The sequence below is a fragment of the Primulina eburnea genome, chromosome 1, assembly GCF_022965805.1.
Source record: "Primulina eburnea isolate SZY01 chromosome 1, ASM2296580v1, whole genome shotgun sequence".
Taxonomy (NCBI): domain Eukaryota; kingdom Viridiplantae; phylum Streptophyta; class Magnoliopsida; order Lamiales; family Gesneriaceae; genus Primulina; species Primulina eburnea.
In genome coordinates, this window is record NC_133101.1 from 14,495,430 (window position 1) to 14,515,099 (window position 19,670).

At 42.5% G+C, this 19,670-nt stretch overlaps 1 protein-coding gene and 1 non-coding gene across 2 annotated transcripts; one reads left to right on the plus strand and one right to left on the minus strand.

Annotated features, from left to right (window-relative positions):
- Positions 1-405: 405 nt before the first annotated feature.
- LOC140804741 (uncharacterized) lies at positions 406-18,633 on the plus strand. Its single transcript, XM_073160853.1, has 7 exons — positions 406-511; positions 643-720; positions 12,345-14,071; positions 14,810-14,834; positions 17,282-17,504; positions 17,561-17,724; positions 17,837-18,633. Exons 1-7 carry the CDS (start codon positions 406-408, stop codon positions 18,631-18,633), a joined length of 3,120 nt encoding a protein of 1,039 aa, XP_073016954.1.
- LOC140815075 (small nucleolar RNA R71) lies at positions 10,370-10,476 on the minus strand. The gene has a single exon (XR_012114253.1). It is a non-coding gene; the product is annotated as a small nucleolar RNA R71 (small nucleolar RNA).
- Positions 18,634-19,670: the final 1,037 nt, after the last annotated feature.

Consider the following 19,670-nt stretch of genomic DNA (forward strand, 5'->3'; position numbering starts at 1 on the left):
TTGATCATATCAACTATGAAGACAAAGACAGAGTCGGTTGTGCGGTCTTCATGCTAGTCAAAGCTGCACGCATTTGGTGAAATGCTACCAAGGTTGGTGTTGATATTCCGGCATTGAAGTGGAAAGATTTCACGGAGCTTTTCTATGACAAGTATTTTCTGGATGCACTTCGAGCTAGGAAGGTGACTGAGTTTTTAGAGCTTCGACAGGGAGGTATGAATGTTGACGAGTACATTTTGAAGTTTGAGGAGGGTTGTCTGTTTGCCCCTTATGTTGCCTCGAATGACAAGGACAAGGGTGCTCATTTGATGAGAGGACTTCGAGCTGAAATCAGAAGAGACATCAATATGTCTAAGGCGGTGACTTTTAAAGAGATTGTGGCTAAAGCACTGTTAGCCGAGCAAGATGAGAAAGACATTGCTAGAGAGAGGCAAGCGAGACAGCAGTCTATTGCTCAAAGAGGTCAAGGCTCGAACCAAAGAGGTAAAGGCAATTTCAAAGGGAAAGGCAAGTTAGAGCAGAGTTCTAAAGCATCGACAGTTCCATCTGATCCAGATAAGCCGTTGTGTCCCAAGTGCAGTAGGCATCATAGGGGAGAGTGCAGATTTGATACTCACACTTGTTACCGATGTGGTACTGCAGGCCATATTGCCAAGGACTGTCCAAGAGGATCAAGTAAAGATAAGGTGCAAGGTCGCATCTTCACTATGACAAAGGAAGGTATTAACCATGATTCTTCTATGATCTCTAGCACTATTTTAATTTCAGGCAGAGTAGCTACGACATTGATTGATACAGGTGCTACTCATTCTTTTATGTCTGAACTATTTTTGAGATCTTTGGGTCTAGTTCCTTCTATTCTTCCCCTCCAGTTTAATGTTGTATTGCCTTCTGGGGATGTGTTGTGCCCGACGTCTATTGTGTATGCGTGTTCTGTTCAAATTGATGAGCGAGTGGTTTATGTCGATTTGATTGTTATCCCGATGGTTGTGTTTGATATTATACTTGGCATGGATTGGCTATCAACTTATCGTGCAGTGATTGATTGTGTTGCTAAGACGGTGAAATTTGCAGATGATGGGAATAAGGAAGGTATGCTCGCCAGTGCAGGTACTTCACTGGTCCTTCCTTTTATTTCATGTCTTGAGGCTAAGAAGTTGTTGTTTAGAGGTTGTGATGGGTTTTTGGCTTCGATTGTTGATATGGATAGAATTGTGAAGTTGAATATTGATGATATTGATGTTGTGAGAGAGTTCTCTGATGTATTTGAGGATGATGTGCCGGGTTTACCGCCGGACAGAGATGTAGAGTTTGTGATTGATCTAGTTCCGGGTACGGTTCCTATTTCTAAGGCTCCATATAGAATTGCCCCGTCAGAGATGAAAGAATTGAAGGCGCAATTGCAGGATATTTTGGACAAAGGTTTTATTCGGCCGAGTTCTTCGCCTTGGGGAGCTCCAGTTCTTTTTGTTAAAAAGAAAGATGGGTCTTTGCGGCTATGCATTGATTACAGAGAAATCAAAAAAGTGACGATCAAGAATAAATACTCGTTGGCACAGATAGATGACCTTTTTGACCAACTTCAAGGAGCTACAGTGTTCTCGAAGATTTATCTGCGATCTGGCTATCATCAGTTGAAAGTTAGGGAGTCTGATATTCCGAAGACGGCGTTTCGGACCAGGTATGGACATTACGAATTCCAGGTTATGTCGTTCGGTTTGACTAATGCTCCTTCAGTCTTCATGGATCTTATGAACCGGGTGTTCAAGCCGTATTTGGATAGCTTTGTCATTGTTTTCATTGATGACATATTGATATATTCCAAGACCAGAGAGCTTCATGCAGAGAACCTCAGAGTTGTTCTTCAGTTGTTGAGAGAGAAGTGGTTGTATGCTAAGTTGAAGAAATGTGAGTTCTGGTTGGAGCAGATTTCTTTCTTAGGCCATGTTGTTTCGAAGAATGGTATAGCTGTTGATCCAGTGAAAATTGAGGTGATACAGAAGTGGCCTATCCCTACCACTGTATCAAAGGTACGTAGTTTTCTTGGTTTGGCGGGTTATTATCGTTGTTTCATTTCAGATTTTTCCAAGATTGCCCTGCCGCTAACCAACTTGACGAGGAAGACTGTGAAGTTTGAGTGGTCCAATGAATGCCAAAGTGGATTCCAAGAGTTGAAAGATAGATTGATGACAGCTCCGGTACTTGCATTGCCCAGCGGTTCAGAGGACTTTGTTGTTTTTACCAATACGTCGAAGAAGGGCCTTGGTGCAGTACTGATTCAACGTGGAAAGGTTATAGCCTATGCTTCTCGTCAGTTGAAGGACTATGAGAAGAATTATCCTACGCATGATTTGGAGCTGGCAGCTGTGGTTTTCGCCCTGAAAATCTGGAGACACTATTTATATGGCGAAAAGTGTGAAATCTTCACAAACCAAAAGAGTTTAAAGTATTTGTTTTCCTAGAAAGAACTCAATATGCGACAGAGACGGTGGTTAGAGCTTGTCAAAGATTATGATGTAACGATTAGTTACCACCCTGGTAAGGCTAATGTAGTAGCGGATGCTTTGAGCCGTAAGTCAAGTTCTTCTTTGAGTTCTATGATTCAGAAACCATTGTTGTTAGACTTGCAGCGAGAGGAGATAGCTTTAGTAGTTCCGGGAAACATTGCACGCTTTTCAGCGTTGATCATTAGAGCTACATTGACGGACATGATCCGTAGAGAGCAGGTCAATGATTCACAGTTGACAGAGATGAGAGCTAGAGCAGAAGAGAGAGGTAATTCAGAGTTTGGGATGAATAGAGATGGTTTGGTGATATTCAGAGGTTGTATTTGCGTTCCTATTGATGATGATATTCGGCGAGACGTCTTGACAGAGTCTCATACCGCGCCATACTCGATACATCCAGGTAGTACCAAGATGTATCATGATCTTCGTAGACTCTACTGGTGGCCAGGTATGAAGAAGGATATTGCCGTTTTTATTGCTCAGTGCCTAACTTGTCATCAGGTGAAGATTGAGCATCAGAAACCTGCTGGGACATTGCATTCATTGCCGATTCCTCAATGGAAATGGGAGCATATTACTATGGATTTCGTGGTTGGTCTTCCCAAAACGCAGAAAGGTTATAATTCTATTTGGGTTATCGTTGATCGATTGACCAAGTCAGCGTATTTTCTCCCAGTAAAGACGACGTATTCCATGAACCAGTATGCCGAAGAGTACATAGCAGAGATTGTTAGATGTCATGGTGTTCCTGTGTCGATTGTGTCTGATCGTGACACTAGATTTACTTCAGAGTTTTGGAAGAGTTTGCACAGAGCCTTGGGTACACGGTTAGCATTCAGTACAGCATATCATCCCAGAGCGACGGTCAATCAGAGAGAGTTATTCAGATTTTGGAGTATATGCTCAGAGCTTGTACTATCGACTATCCAGGTAGCTGGGATTCCAAATTGCCTCTTGTTGAGTTCACGTATAATAATAGCTACCAGACGACGATTGGCATGGCACCGTATGAAGCACTTTATGGCAGGAAGTGTAGATCTACCTTGTATTGGGACGAGGTTGGTGAGAGAAAGATGTTGGGTCCAGAGTTGGTCCAACAGACAGCTGATGTTGTTGCTGTTATTCAAGAGAGGATGAAGACGGCTTAGTCGAGACAGAAGAGTTATGCTGATGTAAGACGAAGGTCGTTGCAATTTGAGGTTGGCGCTCATGTGTTCTTGAAGATTGCACCTCTTAAGGGTGTGATGCGGTTTGGCAAGAAGGGAAAGTTGAGTCCAAGATTTATTGGCCCATTTGAGATTTTGGACAGAATTGGTGATCGAGCTTACAGGTTAGCCCTACCGCCAGATCTTGATAGAGTTCATAATGTTTTTCATGTCTACATGCTCAGAAAGTATGTGGCGAATCCTTCCCATGTTCTTCGCCACGAGCCATTGGATTTGACGCCGAATTTGACGTATCAAGAGATTCCGGTCCAGATTTTGGATCGCAAAGTTAAATTATTGAGAAACAAAGAGATCGGCATTGTTAAAGTCCTTTGGAGGAATCAATTGATTGAAGAAGCCACGTGGGAACCAGATGATGAGATGAGAGGAAAGTATCCTGAGTTGTTTTCGCAGTGACATCAATTTCGAGGACGTAATTCCTTTAAGGAGGGGAGATTGTAATATCCAAGCCTGGTGAACCGTACGGTTTAAGATTTCGTATGTTTATAGACTATTTGGTTAAGTTTAAGTAGAGTTGTGATGTTAAGAATTGTGATTTATGGTTTATAGTATTGTTGGTTATAGTTGAAGTGTGGTTTTATTGTAGCATCGTTGCGATTTAATTCATAGTAATTTGTATGTTAAGCCGATTGGTATGAGGCCAATTGGAGTGGTCAGATAAGTCATAGAGGTGTAACTTTCGTGTTGGGAGTGTTGCCTAATTATGAAGAGAAGCGACGTTACGGTTCGATTTTTAGTCGCAAAGTTTATTGTTTGGGCAGCAGGTCCACCGCACCCGCGGTCGTCATGTTCAGATTTTTTGGGATGTCATGCAGTAGCTACACCGCACCCGCGGTAGATATGCAGCGCACCCGCGGTGAGATTTGTAGCGCACCTACGGTCGACGTTTTCAGATTTTTGGATGAGATGCAGTAGGTGCAGCGCACCCGCGGTGGATGAGTGAGCGCACCCGCGGTGCGTGAACAGTGAAGTCGCGTTTTCGGATTTTAAGTGATTAAATAGAGAGAGTTGGCTCATTTCCCTCATTCTTCTCCCACCCTTCTCGATTTTTCTCTCCTTGGAGCTAGGGTTCTTACATTTTCTTCTTTTGATCCTTTGATTCAAGCTTCTATTTGGGTTTTTGTAGTGAGAACAAGGTTATTTTGGAGTCAAGGAGCTAAGGTAAGCTTGTGGTTTACTTATCTTTGGATTTTGGTGTTGAGGGAAGTTATGGTATTTGTGATGATTTGGGTTTTATGAGTTTTATGTATATGGATATGTGATTATTGAGTTGTTGATGGTTCAATACATGGTTTATTGTTGTAGGATTTGTGCCAGAGGCTAGTATCAAGGTGTCCTTTGGGTTGTAAGTGGAATTCATTCCTTTTGCTCACATGAAAGTATATGTATTGTATTTCAAGAGTTTTATTATGATATTCCCTTCCATTTGATTCATAGTATGTATGGATTCATTGTGTTGTATAGTAGAGGCTTTTATTTGCCTCAATTGTTTAAAAGGGGATACAAAAGAAAAGAGTATGCAAAATGTTTGTTTAAATACCCAAAAGAGAGTTCAAATGATTTAATAGATTGATAGATACATTTTGGGGACCCGGGCTCTAAATCGAATCTATCTGGGATTAAATGGATCTTTATTATAAAATGCGGGTCAAAATTTTGCTTTTAACATTAAATCAAATGTATAAATAAAGCATGAGTTTATTCTTTATTTGATTAAACAAACATACTGTACATACAAACTCTGGTTTAGTACTATCATACACTAGTGTTCAGAAAACCAGTACATGTCTAGTACAAACAACTAGTAGTCTTCTATGCCCGAAATCACCACAATTACCTGCTCTCTCATCTTGCTCGTGACCCTGATCCTGTCCCACCTGTCGTTATGCACACATACAGACACAACAACAGCCGGAAACTCCGGTGAGAACGAATCCCAGTATAAAACATGTATACATGCAATGTAACAATTCATGTACAAAAGCATAACAAATATCAATTAATATGAATCATAATCTATGACATGCAAAAGAATACAAATCTGTATTCAACATCTTATTCTTGACTCGATTAATTTCTAAATCTAGGGATCCCGGTGTGAATAAGACGTCACTGATCTGTCACCTACCCTACCAATCGAGGTAACTGTACGTCTTATTCCTAGACTCCGGTCAGATCTGTATCGAATGTCTACACACGGAGATGATCTGCTCCTATGCGTCGATACATCGGACGTCTAGTTTGACAATCTGTCAATGATTCCTATCTCAAAGTCTTGAATATAAATCAATAAACAAGACATAAACATAATCAAATATAACAACAATCTCATATGTGATTTGTGGGAAACTTAAACCAAATCTGGTTCAAGTCACATCTCCCAATTCACATGCATTTATACCTTTCTTGTCGAATGAATCAGTCGAGATCTCAAATCGAATGTCAACTCTATCAAGTCTAATCTGAAATGATAATATAGATATGCATTCTATCAATATATAACTCATATCAAGTCTTGCACAAGTCAATAATCAATCATGTTCAACCTCGGTAACAATCGACGGCATAACGGCGTGTTTTCTCGATACCGGTCGTATCAACACAACATACTCAATCAAAATCATACTCTTCAACTCAAGATTATACCATCTATCTACCAAGGTATCAAAATCTGCATGATCTCATGCCCAAATAAGATGGAAAATCGAAACAATAACATACGGTATCCGAAAATCGATCCGATTGCAATTATACCATGCTCGACATATCAAGAACACATATTCTAACTCAAATCTGATTTTCCCCAACACCTACACTTCAACCCATGCTGAAATAAAAAGAAACTTACATCTTCTTGTAGCCAATGATGCAAGGAGCACAAATCTATGCTTGGATTTCAGTTTGAGTAAATAAATCTTACACAAACTAATTTATAAAATGGAAGAACTTGACACTTTCATGGAGTTGTCTCGGTTCTGAAGTCTGAAAATGAAGAAATGCAGACTCAGCTGAAGAATCTATATATATATATGCCATGTGTCACAACAAGACTTCAAGGTGGATTTCTCGCATGCAGCACCGCGGGTGCGCTGCATCTTGACCGCGGGTGCGCTAGTGCTTCGGCATCACTTTTATTTCTCGAAATTCATCGACCGCGGGTGCGATCTGTACTTTACCACGGGTGCGGTACCTGTTCTGTAAAATTTCCCAACCTACTGGCCATGCACCGCGGGTGCGGTGGCTTTCCAGGCGCGGGTGCGGTGTGGCTTCGGCCAAACTTCGGAAATTTTATCTTTTTCTTGCCATATTCCACCATTTCACCTAATGCTTCTTATAACATGTCATGCATTCTCATATCTTCGAATCTCACATCAATGAAGACTGATAATTCTCGAGCCTTACATTTCTCCCCCTCTAAGAAATGATTTCGTCCTCGAAATCGCAGGCAATCAATCAAGGCATGAATAAGAGCAATAATTAAAATCAGAACTGAAAAAGTACTCACATCATATGAATAACTCGGGATATATTTGTTGCATCTCTGACTCTGTCTCCCTAGTTGCTTCCTCGTTGCCATGACGACTCCAATGAACCTTCACAAGCGGAATGGTCTTCGTTCTGAGCTGTTTCTCTTTCCGATCAAGAATCTGTATCGGTTGCTCAACATAGCTCAACGTCTGATCTAATTCGGCTTCGTCAGGCTAGATGATATGAGAAATATCTGGCATATCTCTACGCAACATCGATACATGAAAGACGTCATGTATCCCAGACAAAGAAGGAGGAAGAGCAAGTCTGTAAGCTCGATCTCCAATCTTCTCAAAAATCTCATACGGACCGATGTATCTAGGAGACAACTTTCCTCGCTTGCCAAACCTGACAACGCCTCTGAAATGAGAAATCTTCAAGAATACTCTGTCTCCCTGCTCAAATACTAACGGTCTGTGTCTGATATTGTCATACTTAGCTTGTCTGTCTTGCGCTGTCTTCATTCTCTTCTGAATGATCTTCACTTTCTCAGTCATTTCTCGAATCATGTCAGGCCCTAATTCTGGTACTTCAGAAATATCATCCCAGTACAACGGAGATCTGCACTTTTTGCCATACAAAGCTTCAAACGGTGACATCTCTATACTTGTCTGATAGCTGTTGTTGTACGAGAATTCACACAAAGGCAATGAATCCTGCCAACTAGTACCAAAATCTAGTACTACAGCTCTCAACGTATCCTCTGGGTAGTCCGCTCTGACTGTCCGTCTGTCTGAGGATGATAAGCAGTACTCAGGTGCAATGTCGTACCCAAAGCCTGCTGCAAACTGTGCCAGAAGTGAGAAGTGAACCGTGTATCACGATCTGATACGATTGACTTTGGCACACCATGCAATCTGACGACAGCTCTAACGTAAATCTCCGCCATTTGATCATGTCTGTAGGTCATTCTGTACGGGATGAAACAGGCAGATTTGGTCAATCTGTCAATGATGATGATAGGACTCGTTTTTACGTGTTTTTAGTGTTGGTTTCGAGTCGCATTCATACATCATATTAGTTTGTTTTAGTTTATTCTTGCATTTTGTTTGCATTATTTAGCATATGACTGATCTCGTGTGTTTTGTGGTATTTTGTAGGAATGGAACCAAATATGGCAGAAAATGGGCACAACAACGAAGAAGCCTCGCTAGGGCGGTCAAAACTGACCGCCCCAGCGAGCATTCTAGTCTTACCGAGGATATCGAACAGAAGACCTCTCGCTAGGGCGGTCAAAACTGACCGCCCCAGCGAGACTGCTAGCCTGGACAAGAGAATTTAACAGAAGATCTCTCGCTCGGGCGGTCAAAAGTGGCCGCCCCAGCGAGACTAGAGAGAAGGCTAAAGATTTTTATTCGAGAGTCACTCGCCCCAGCGGTCAAAACCTACCGCCCTAGCGAGTCACGCGATCCAGCAAGATTCTGCGAGATTTGTTTCTATTTTCATGGACTCTATCCAAGACCACTAACCTAAGACACGAGATTGGGCGCCTCTTTGGGATTATTCATCATATTTTCATCAATTTTTCTGGGAGAGAAGGCTAGGAGTAAGGAAGACTTTCGAAGAACTCGAGAATTCCAAGCGTCGCAGCCATCTTCCATCGTCATATTTAGTATTTTATTATTCCGTATTTTATTCTCTTGCATAGATTGTTGATTTTTAGTATGAATTTGGTTGGCTAAACTCTAGATTTGTTGGGATTTGAGGGGATCCTACCCGTACTCGTTGTTTAACATTATTTTTTGACGTTTTTACAAGTGATTTGTTTATGCTATTGTTATTTCTTGTTTCAAGCGAAGCCTAGCTATCTTCCTTTGATTATTGCATGTTGTTAACGATGTCGACAGACTAATTAACAATAGGATCGCATAGTATAAACCACGGACTTACAATTTTAGTAGACATACGGAATTGGGTACGTGTCGATAGTGATAGTTCACCCGGATAAAAGCTAGAGGATTCCATAGAACGTAAGGCGATCTTAAACTGTTAAATAATTGAGGACACTTGATTACTGCATGTTTATGATTAGTGTTAATATAGCTCGACAGAGTATATTGATTAGTCTAGGGAATTCCGTCGAATGCACGAGTAAGAGTCGAGGGTAATTATTAAAACACGAGTGGTAGGTGAACTGATAATTCCCAACAAATTCATCTTTCATTTGATTTAATCCAACTTAATCATTGCATTATTGCATACATTCTCTTTGCGCTTTAATTCTTTTAGTTATTTGATTTACATTAGTTTAATTACCAAACCACTTTATCGTTGCTAAAGAAATTTTAATTGAGAATAAAAAAATATTGTAACGCAGTCCCTGTGGATCGATACTCGTATTCACGTACGTTTATTATAACTTGACTATCGTGCACTTGCGATATTTAAATCGAGCTTTCATATATAAAACAAATTTTGGGACCATTCACTGTGCAAGTTTTGCTCGATCAAGTTTTTGGCGCCGTTGCCGGGGACTGTTGATTCACAATTTTCTTATTTCTCATTTAAATTCTTTAGTATTCTTAATTTTATTGTTATTTGATACTCTCATTTTATTGCAGAATTCTCTTGAGGTGCATGCGAAGATCATTCGAGTCTAAGCTTGAGCCGTTTGACCCTGAGATCGAACGCACTGCTAGACGCCGAAGACAACAGCAAAGACTCAAGGAACAAATGGAGAGGCACGAACAAGAGCAGGAGGAGGAGCGCCAAAATGAGAGACGGATTGAGATGCCACGCCGTGTACCGATGATGGATTATGCACAGCCGTCTCTGGATGGAGCACGTCCAAGCATCGTAAGGCCAATCATCCGGGCGAACCAATTCGAGATCAAGCCAGCTATCATTCAGATGATCCAAAACACTGTTCAATTTGGGGGAAGTGCACTTGATGACCCTAATTCTCATATAGCTGACTTTCTTGAAATTTGTGATACATTTAAATTTAATGGCGTATCTGATGATGCTGTTCGTTTGCGTTTATTTCCATTTTCACTAAGAGACAAAGCTAAGTCTTGGTTAAACTGTTTACCTGTAGGGTCTATCACTACGTGGGAAGATATGGCAAAGGCATTCCTGACCAAGTACTTTCCTCCGTCGAAGACTATGAAATTTAGAGCTGACATTACTACTTTTGCTCAATATGAGCTTGAGTCACTTTACGAGGCGTGGGAGCGATACAAGGATTTGTTGAGGAGATGTCCACACCATGAGCTACCTCTTGGGTTAGTGGTTCAAACTTTTTATTATGGTCTGCTTACTCCTAACCGTACCATGATAGATGCTGCTGCCTGTGGTAACTTGTTGAGAAAAACGGCTGAGGAAGGATATGAATTATTGGAGGAGATGGCTGCCAGTAGCTATCATCCTCATTCTGATAGGCAGAGACGAGGTGCTGGGGTTAATAAAGTTGATGATTTATCTGCGGTGTCAGCACAGTTGGAGGCTCTGAATAGAAAGATTGATGGGATGAATGCGAGTGGGTCAGCTATGCGTCTGCAAGAGATTTTCTGTGATAAGTGTGGAGGTGAGCATGACGTGCAAGATTGCCAAGATGGCAATCCATTCTATGTACCTGAGGGAGCAAAACACGTGGGATTCCAGAACCGTCCTAGAAATGACCCTTATTCAAAGTCCTATAATCCGGGATGGAGGAATCACCCAAACTTTTCGTGGGGAGGTCAAAACAACCAAAACCGCCAACAAAGAGGTCCACCACATGGGATGCACCAAGGATTCAAGCCAGAACCGCCTAGGGAGGAGAAGTCAAATTTAGAGCAAATGATGACTAAATTTATTTCTGCAACCGAGACGAGATTTCAGAATCAGGATGCATCCATAAAAGGGTTAGAGAATCAAATTGGACAATTGGCTAAGTTAATTGCTAATAGGGAGCAAGGAACTTTGCCAAGCAACACGGAGACTAACCCGAGAGAGCATGTGAAAGCTGTGGAATTGCGCAGTGGAAAGGCACTTGAGTCTAAGGAGGAAAAGAACAAGCAAGGTGAGGATGAGGTGGAACAACAAGGAGGTAAGTCTTCTAACTCTACTTTTACACCTATTGCACCGAGTAAAATTGTTATCCCCCCACCTTTTCCTGCAGCACTGAAAAAAGCTAAGTTAGATGCACAATTTGGTAAATTTCTTGAGATATTCAAAAAATTGCATATTAACATTCCTTTTGCTGATGCTTTACTGAATATGCCAAGTTATGCAAAATTCTTGAAAGATATCTTAGCAAACAAGCGGAAGCTAGAAGATCATATGACTGTGAACTTGACTGAAAATTGCTACGCTTTAGTTCAAAACAGGATGCCTCCTAAGCAAAAAGATCCAGGGAGTTTCTCTATACCTTGCATTATTGGTGATATTAATTTTCATAAAGCTCTATGTGATCTTGGTGCGAGTATTAATTTGATGCCTTATTCTGTGTTTAGGAGACTGGGATTGGGTGAAACCAAGCCAACTAGGATGTCATTGCAGCTGGCTGACAGATCTGTCAAGTATCCACGTGGGATTATCGAAGATGTCTTGGTGAAAGTGGATAAGTTTATTTTTCCTGCAGATTTTGTAGTACTTGATATGGAGGAAGATTTGGAGATGCCTCTAATCCTAGGGAGACCATTTCTGGCTACAGGGAAAGCACTGATCGATGTTGACGAGGGAAAATTGAGACTGAGAGTTGGAGAAGAAGAAATTATTTTTGATGTCTTTAATACTCTCAAGCACACAATGCACGATGATAGTTGTTTTCGCGTTGATGTCTTAGACTCTCTTGTTTGTGATTTTGTGCAGGATGGATTGCAAGAGCCATTGGAGGCTACTCTCACTACTGAAAAACAGGAGGACGAGCTGGACGAGGAGAGGATGGAGATGGTAGCTCATTTGAATGCCATTCCACCTTGGAGAAAGCAAGTGAGGCTTCGACTAGAGGAATTGGGGGATAGAAAAGATTTAATGCCTCAAAAGTCAAGTCTAGAGGAGCCACCTACTTTGGAGCTCAAACCACTACCTCCACATCTCAAGTACGTATATTTAGGAGAAAATAATAACCTGCCTGTTATTATTTCCTCTTCTTTGACAGATGATATGGAGAGTAAGCTCTTGGGAGTCCTTAAGGAGCATAGAGGAGCATTCGCTTGGAAAGTTTCGGACATCAAGGGGATAAGTCCTTCGATCTGCATGCACAAAATCCTAATGGAGGATAAGTACTCACCTCTAGCACAACCACAAAGGAGACTCAATCCAAAGATGCAAGAGGTAGTAAAAGCTGAAACGATCAAACTTCTGGACGCAGGTATTATCTATCCTATCTCTGATAGTGCGTGGGTAAGTCCTGTACAATGTGTGCCTAAAAAGGGTGGGATTACTGTTATTACCAATGAAAAAAATGAGTTGATTCCCACTAGAATCGTTACGGGTTGGCGTGTGTGCATGGATTATAGGAAATTAAATGATGCAACCCGTAAAGATCACTTCCCCTTGCCATTTATTGATCAAATGATTGAACGATTAGCCGGTCATGAATTTTACTGTTTTTTGGATGGATATTCGGGATACAACCAAATCACAATTGCACCCGAGGACCAAGAGAAAACTACTTTCACTTGCCCTTATGGTACTTTTGCGTTTAGGCGTATGCCCTTTGGTCTATGCAATGCACCTGCTACATTTCAAAGATGCATGACCGCTATTTTTCATGACATGATTGAGAATTTTCTTGAAGTTTTTATGGATGATTTCTCTATTTTTGGCTCTTCATTTGATGAATGTTTAAAAAATTTGAATTTGGTGCTCATTAGATGTGAAGAGAGCAATTTGGTGTTAAATTGGGAGAAATGTCACTTCATGGTGCAAGAGGGGATTGTGTTAGGACACAAAGTATCGGAGAATGGAATCGAGGTCGACAAGGCCAAGGTGGAAGTGATCAAAAATCTACCACCACCTTCATCGATAAAGGGAGTTCGAAGTTTACTAGGCCATGCGGGTTTTTATAGGCGTTTCATTAAGGATTTTTCTAAAATTGCTAAGCCTTTATCTTCTTTGTTGATGAAAGATGTTGAGTTTAATTTTGATTCTACTTGTCTGCAGGCATTCGAAGTACTCAAGAAGAGCTTGGTGACAGCACCTGTTCTGACTGCCCCTGATTGGGAGTTACCGTTTGAGGTGATGTGCGATGCTAGTGATACAGCTGTTGGTGCGGTGCTGGGTCAAAGGAAGAACAAGGTATTTCATACCATCTACTATGCAAGTAAGACCTTAAATGATGCTCAACTGAATTACGCTACTACTGAAAAGGAATTACTTGCTATAGTATTTGCTTTCGAGAAATTTCATTCATACCTTGTTCTGTCTAAAGTGATTGTGTATACAGATCATTCTGCCCTAAAATACTTGCTTGCTAAGAAAGATGCGAAACCTAGGTTAATTAGGTGGATTTTACTATTGCAAGAATTTGATCTCGAGATTCGAGATAAAAAGGGTGTAGAAAATGTGGTTGCTGATCATCTGTCTAGGCTTGAGGATATTAGAATTAATGGCGTTCACACTGATATAGATGACTGGTTCCCTGATGAGCAATTGTTTGAGGTAAATGCGTGCCCTTGGTATGCCAATTTCGCAAATTTTCTTGTCACTGGCACACCTCCCCCAAATTTATCGTTTCACCAAAGAAAGAAATTCTTTTCTGACGTGAAATATTATTTTTGGGAGGAACCGTTTTTGTTTAAAATCTGTGCAGATGCCATGATAAGGAGATGTGTAGCGGAGGAGGAAACCAGCCAAATTCTGAACCACTGCCATGACCGTGAGGTAGGTGGTCACTTTGGACCCATACGGACGGCATCTAAGGTACTCGAATGTGGCTTCTATTGGCCAACTCTTTTTAAGGATGCTCGTTTGTATGTTCTCAATTGTGATAGATGCCAACGCACAGGTAATATTTCTAACCGTCATGAGATGCCTTTGAATAACATTATTGAGTGTGAAATATTTGATGTGTGGGGGATTGATTTTATGGGTCCTTTTCCTGCGTCTTTTACAAAGAAATTTATTTTGGTGGCAGTGGAGTATGTATCTAAATGGGTGGAGGCGGAGGCTTGTGCCACGAATGATGCACAAGTGGTGTTAAAATTTTTGAAAAAACACATTTTTAATCGATTCGGTACACCACGTGCAATCATAAGTGATGGTGGCACCCATTTTTGCAACAAAATTTTTGATAAACTGATGGGCAAATATGGTGTCACCCACAAAGTTTCCACTCCATACCACCCTCAGACTAGTGGACAACTTGAAGTGTCCAATCGAGAGATTAAGAGGATTTTAGAAAAGACGGTTAATGTGAATCGAAAGGACTGGTCCATTCGGTTAGATGATGCTTTGTGGGCTTATCGTACTGCGTTCAAAACATCTATAGGCACTACACCATATAGGTTACTTTTTGGTAAAGCATGTCATCTACCCGTAGAATTAGAGCATAGAGCATATTGGGCGACCAAGGCACTGAACTTTGATTTTGCTCTTGCAGGTGAAAAACGACTGTTGCAGTTGAGTCAGTTGGATGAGTTCCGAGGTACAGCGTATGATCTTGCCCTATCTTACAAGGAACGCACCAAAAGAGCCCATGATAAACACATTGTAAGAAGAGAATTCAAAGTGGGTGAAGCGGTGTTGTTATACAACTCTCGCTTACGACTCTTTCCGGGCAAGCTAAAGTCAAGATGGTCAGGACCATTCGTTATAGCCGAGGTGTTCCCATCAGGTGCAGTGGTGTTGCATGACGGCAAGGAAGGGACGTTTACTGTGAACGCCCAAAGATTAAAGCACTATATTGGTGGCACGATTGGGCCACAAATTGGAGTCACTCGGCTCCAAGACAGTCGTTAAGGACATGGGTGAAAAGTCGAGCTCTAGACTATAAATTGAGAACTACTTCTACTCCTTATTTTATTCTTTTTCGTTAGTTAATTAATTGCATCACTTGCATTTAGATAATTGCATGGCATTTGCATTAAAATTTTTTTTCAAAATGCTTTCGAAAATACCTCGCTAGGGCGGTTCATTTTAACCGCCCCAGCGAGAGGTTGAAATTTTTAATTGATTTTTGGCCGAGCATGTAGTGACCCGTTCCAGAATCACCTACTAAACAAGAACTAAGCATGCACTTAACTTAATTAATAATAATCAGAGATAAACGCGGAAAAGGCCAATGAAAGAAAGTTATACAACCCGATCGAAATCTAGAATACTCAAACTAAACTGAAAATATCTGATACAACCATATCGAAACAGAACAGTAAAGAATAACTAACTCAACCATCCACTCCACGTCCTCCTCGTCCTCCTCCTGAGCCTTCCAACCTGAGGCCTGCCCCGAGGGAATGGGGTGTCCAAGATAAACAAAACCGAGGACGTGAGCGATAAGAACGCCCAGTACAAAAGTATGAGTATACAAGCCTATATGAAATGCACATGCTATGATATGATACCAGGGTAGTCAAGAAACAGGAGTCACAAAGGATCTCAAAATGCTCAGTCTAGAGGCGCCAAGTGGATAGTGCCGCGCGGTACTCCTCTGGGTCACTGCATCCACTACAAGATCAGACGTGGACCTAAAATGTCCCGGATCACCGAAGCCCTCCCGACCCGTCGGCCACTGTGTACTCTCGGTGTCCATACGTCCACAAGACAGGGCTGAGCGGCCCCACAAGATATAGCTTATCTCGAAAGAGATACAGCTCAACAGTAAAGGCTATTTCGAAGGAGATACGGCTCAACATGAAATGCAACATGCATCATAAAGCGTGACATAATAGCATGCATCATATGACATATATCCATGCAGCAAATAATCATGCAACACATATATGAATGTATACTCAACCAGGATATCTCGGATAGTACTTTCGTACCTCTATCACAGCAAGCCTAGCCTTACGCAACACCGCTAATCAGGTCTAGCACAAGCCTACGCAACAAAAGCATACTCAATGAACGAAACTACCATGCTCGACTAGCAAAACCAGTACTCCCTAGTACTACCAAAGGTTTAGGGTTTACCTTCGTCCGTCGACAGCCCTTTGATGTCGATTGCCTCGTAACTCAGGCGTCGCTACGCTACCAATCCTGGCAGCTCTTGGCTATCGCTCGACCAACAACTAACCCTAGAAACCTTCCAAACCTCTCAAATATAAGACACAACTCAAGAATTTGCAATGCAAAATGAGGAAATCCGAGCACTATTTATAGGCTATGTTCGGATCCACCGAACCCACTTCGGAACGTCCGAACTCCTACGTGTCCATCAGCTCTTGACACCTCATAATCGGATCCACCGAACTTACACTTCGGATCATCCGAACTTGCATGAAAACTGACGTGTCGATCGACTCTTGACACCTCAAGATCGGATCCACCGAACTTACTTCGGATCGTCCGAACTCTTCGGTGCTACCGAACCATCTTCGGTCCGTCCGATCATGACCACGGTCAAAATTACACATTAAACCTTCTTAATCACCATTAATCCGTTAATTACCCAAATTGGAATTTGGGCTACTACAGAGCATGCATCGCTAGGGCGGACACTTTTGTCCGCCCCAGCGAGGAATCGAAATTTTCAAAAACATTTTTCCCGAAAATCCCTCGCTAGGGCGGTCAAACTTGACCGCCCCCGCGAGTGTTACAACTTTTCAAAATAATTTTAGTCGAGGATATCTCGCTCGGGCGGTCAAAACTGACCGCCCTAACGAACACTCGCGTCTTTTTAAAATTTTTAAAACCGAGGGTCCCCCGCTAGGGCGGACACTTTTGTCCGCCCCAGCGAGCACTCGTAATTTTCGGGCAGACAGACTCTCGCTAGGGCGGACACTTTTGACCGCCCTAGCGAGTCGCGAATGTTTAAAAGCTGCGCCCTCCCTTCTCTCTTCTCCCACTCGCAAAACCTACACTTTTCTCTCAAATTTTTGCCCCTCCACTCCAGATCTGAAGCGATTGACGTGGTTTCTTGCCAATTTACAGGTATCTTTGTGAATCTCCAATGTTGCAAAGCCCAAGACGCGATTTTCCCGGCCAGATCTACACTCTCCGACCACCACCCACGCCGCCGCCTCTCCACCACCCATGCCGCCGCCTCTTCACGTTCCGGCGATCTTCCAAAATTTTCCGGCGAGCTTCCAAATTTTCCGGCGACTTCATATTACTTGTGCACTCTACTCTTACCATGGCTTCCAAACGCTCGAAGGTAACCCGCGGTGCCTCTAGTTCTCGATCCACCCCCTCTATATTTGTGAATGACAGGGCTAGGGAGCGATTTGAGCAAGCTAAACTCCATAGAAAACCAATCCCTGAGAGGGGATGTACTTCGTGGATTTTAGATAATATTTTTGAGGAGTTCCAAGTTGCAGGACGAGGGTGGACGAATTTTTTAGCACAACCGAATGCGGCTGTGGTGCCGGTTGTACGTGAGTTTTACGCTAACGCCCCTGGAAGGGACTGAAAATAAGGCTAGGGTGAGGGGACGTCTAGTCCCATATGATCCTAAAACGATAAATGATTTGTTGGGTTTACCGGCAGTGGATGATTCGGTATTCCAGGCTTGGGTGCTGAATCCGGATTACGATCTGATCATTCACACATTGTGTTATCCGGGCACTACGTGGAAGCAGCCGGGAACGTATACGGTGTTTCTTGAGAAATTTTTGAAGGTGGAGGCGGCACTTTGGTATGCCTTTCTATCGAAGAGATTGATGCCGGTAGGGCATACGAGTGATGTACAGCGGGATAGGGCGGTGGTTCTTTATGCGATCTATACCGGGATGCCTATTGATGTGGGCAAACTCATATTCGGGCAGCTTACTATCTGTATCAATTGCAACAATTTAGCCTTTTATTTCCCCACTATCGTGACTGAGCTATGTGCCCGCGCGGGTGTGATTTTCGCGGACGATGATGAGTGGCTACCGCCACTGAGAGCCATCGATGAGGCTCTTCATACCTCCAAGTACGCGAAGAGACGGGATGAGCTGCCCGCTGATGTATTTTACGGTCACGTGCAAGCCGCTCCACCACCTCCGGTCTTCGGACATCCACCACCACCGCAGCCACGCCGCCGTGTCATTCGAGACCGAGTCGACGAGTTGGGTGCTTGGGCCACCTACCAGACTCATTATCAGGCCATCGACCAAGCCCACACTCTGAACATCGAGTACTTGGTGCAGGGCATCTCGACTCACTTGGTCTTAGACACTTCCGGCCGGCCGCCTGTTCCAGCATACCCGCCACCTTTCCACTTCCAGTACACGTATCCTATGCCGCCTGCAGCTGACGAGGGCAATCCACCACCTGAGCATGATGAGGAGGAGGAGTTTTGACCGCCCGTCATGCATTCTCATATCTTCGAATCTCACATCAATGAAGACTGATAATTCTCGAGCCTTACATTTCTCCCCCTCTAAGAAATGATTTCGTCCTCGAAATCGCAGGCAATCAATCAAGGCATGAATAAGAGCAATAATTAAAATCAGAACTGAAAAAGTACTCACATCATATGAATAACTCGGGATATATTTGTTGCATCTCTGACTCTGTCTCCCTAGTTGCTTCCTCGTTGCCATGACGACTCCAATGAACCTTCACAAGCGGAATGGTCTTCGTTCTGAGCTGTTTCTCTTTCCGATCAAGAATCTGTATCGGTTGCTCAACATAGCTCAACGTCTGATCTAATTCGGCTTCGTCAGGCTAGATGATATGAGAAATATCTGGCATATCTCTACGCAACATCGATACATGAAAGACGTCATGTATCCCAGACAAAGAAGGAGAAGAGCAAGTCTGTAAGCTCGATCTCCAATCTTCTCAAAAATCTCATACGGACCGATGTATCTAGGAGACAACTTTCCTCGCTTGCCAAACCTGACAACGCCTCTGAAATGAGAAATCTTCAAGAATACTCTGTCTCCCTGCTCAAATACTAACGGTCTGTGTCTGATATTGTCATACTTAGCTTGTCTGTCTTGCGCTGTCTTCATTCTCTTCTGAATGATCTTCACTTTCTCAGTCATTTCTCGAATCATGTCAGGCCCTAATTCTGGTACTTCAGAAATATCATCCCAGTACAACGGAGATCTGCACTTTTTGCCATACAAAGCTTCAAACGGTGACATCTCTATACTTGTCTGATAGCTGTTGTTGTACGAGAATTCACACAAAGGCAATGAATCCTGCCAACTAGTACCAAAATCTAGTACTACAGCTCTCAACGTATCCTCTGGGTAGTCCGCTCTGACTGTCCGTCTGTCTGAGGATGATAAGCAGTACTCAGGTGCAATGTCGTACCCAAAGCCTGCTGCAAACTGTGCCAGAAGTGAGAAGTGAACCGTGTATCACGATCTGATACGATTGACTTTGG

Bases quoted from the DNA above. Each gene is read 5' to 3' on its own strand.
- LOC140804741 (XM_073160853.1), top strand. From the start codon at position 406: ATGAGAAAGACATTGCTAGAGAGAGGCAAGCGAGACAGCAGTCTATTG. The intron at 14,835-17,281 runs GTACAGCGTATG...GCCAATTTACAG, and splicing joins TCAGTTGGATGAGTTCCGAG to GTATCTTTGTGAATCTCCAA. The intron at 17,505-17,560 runs GTAACCCGCGGT...TGTGAATGACAG, and splicing joins TGGCTTCCAAACGCTCGAAG to GGCTAGGGAGCGATTTGAGC.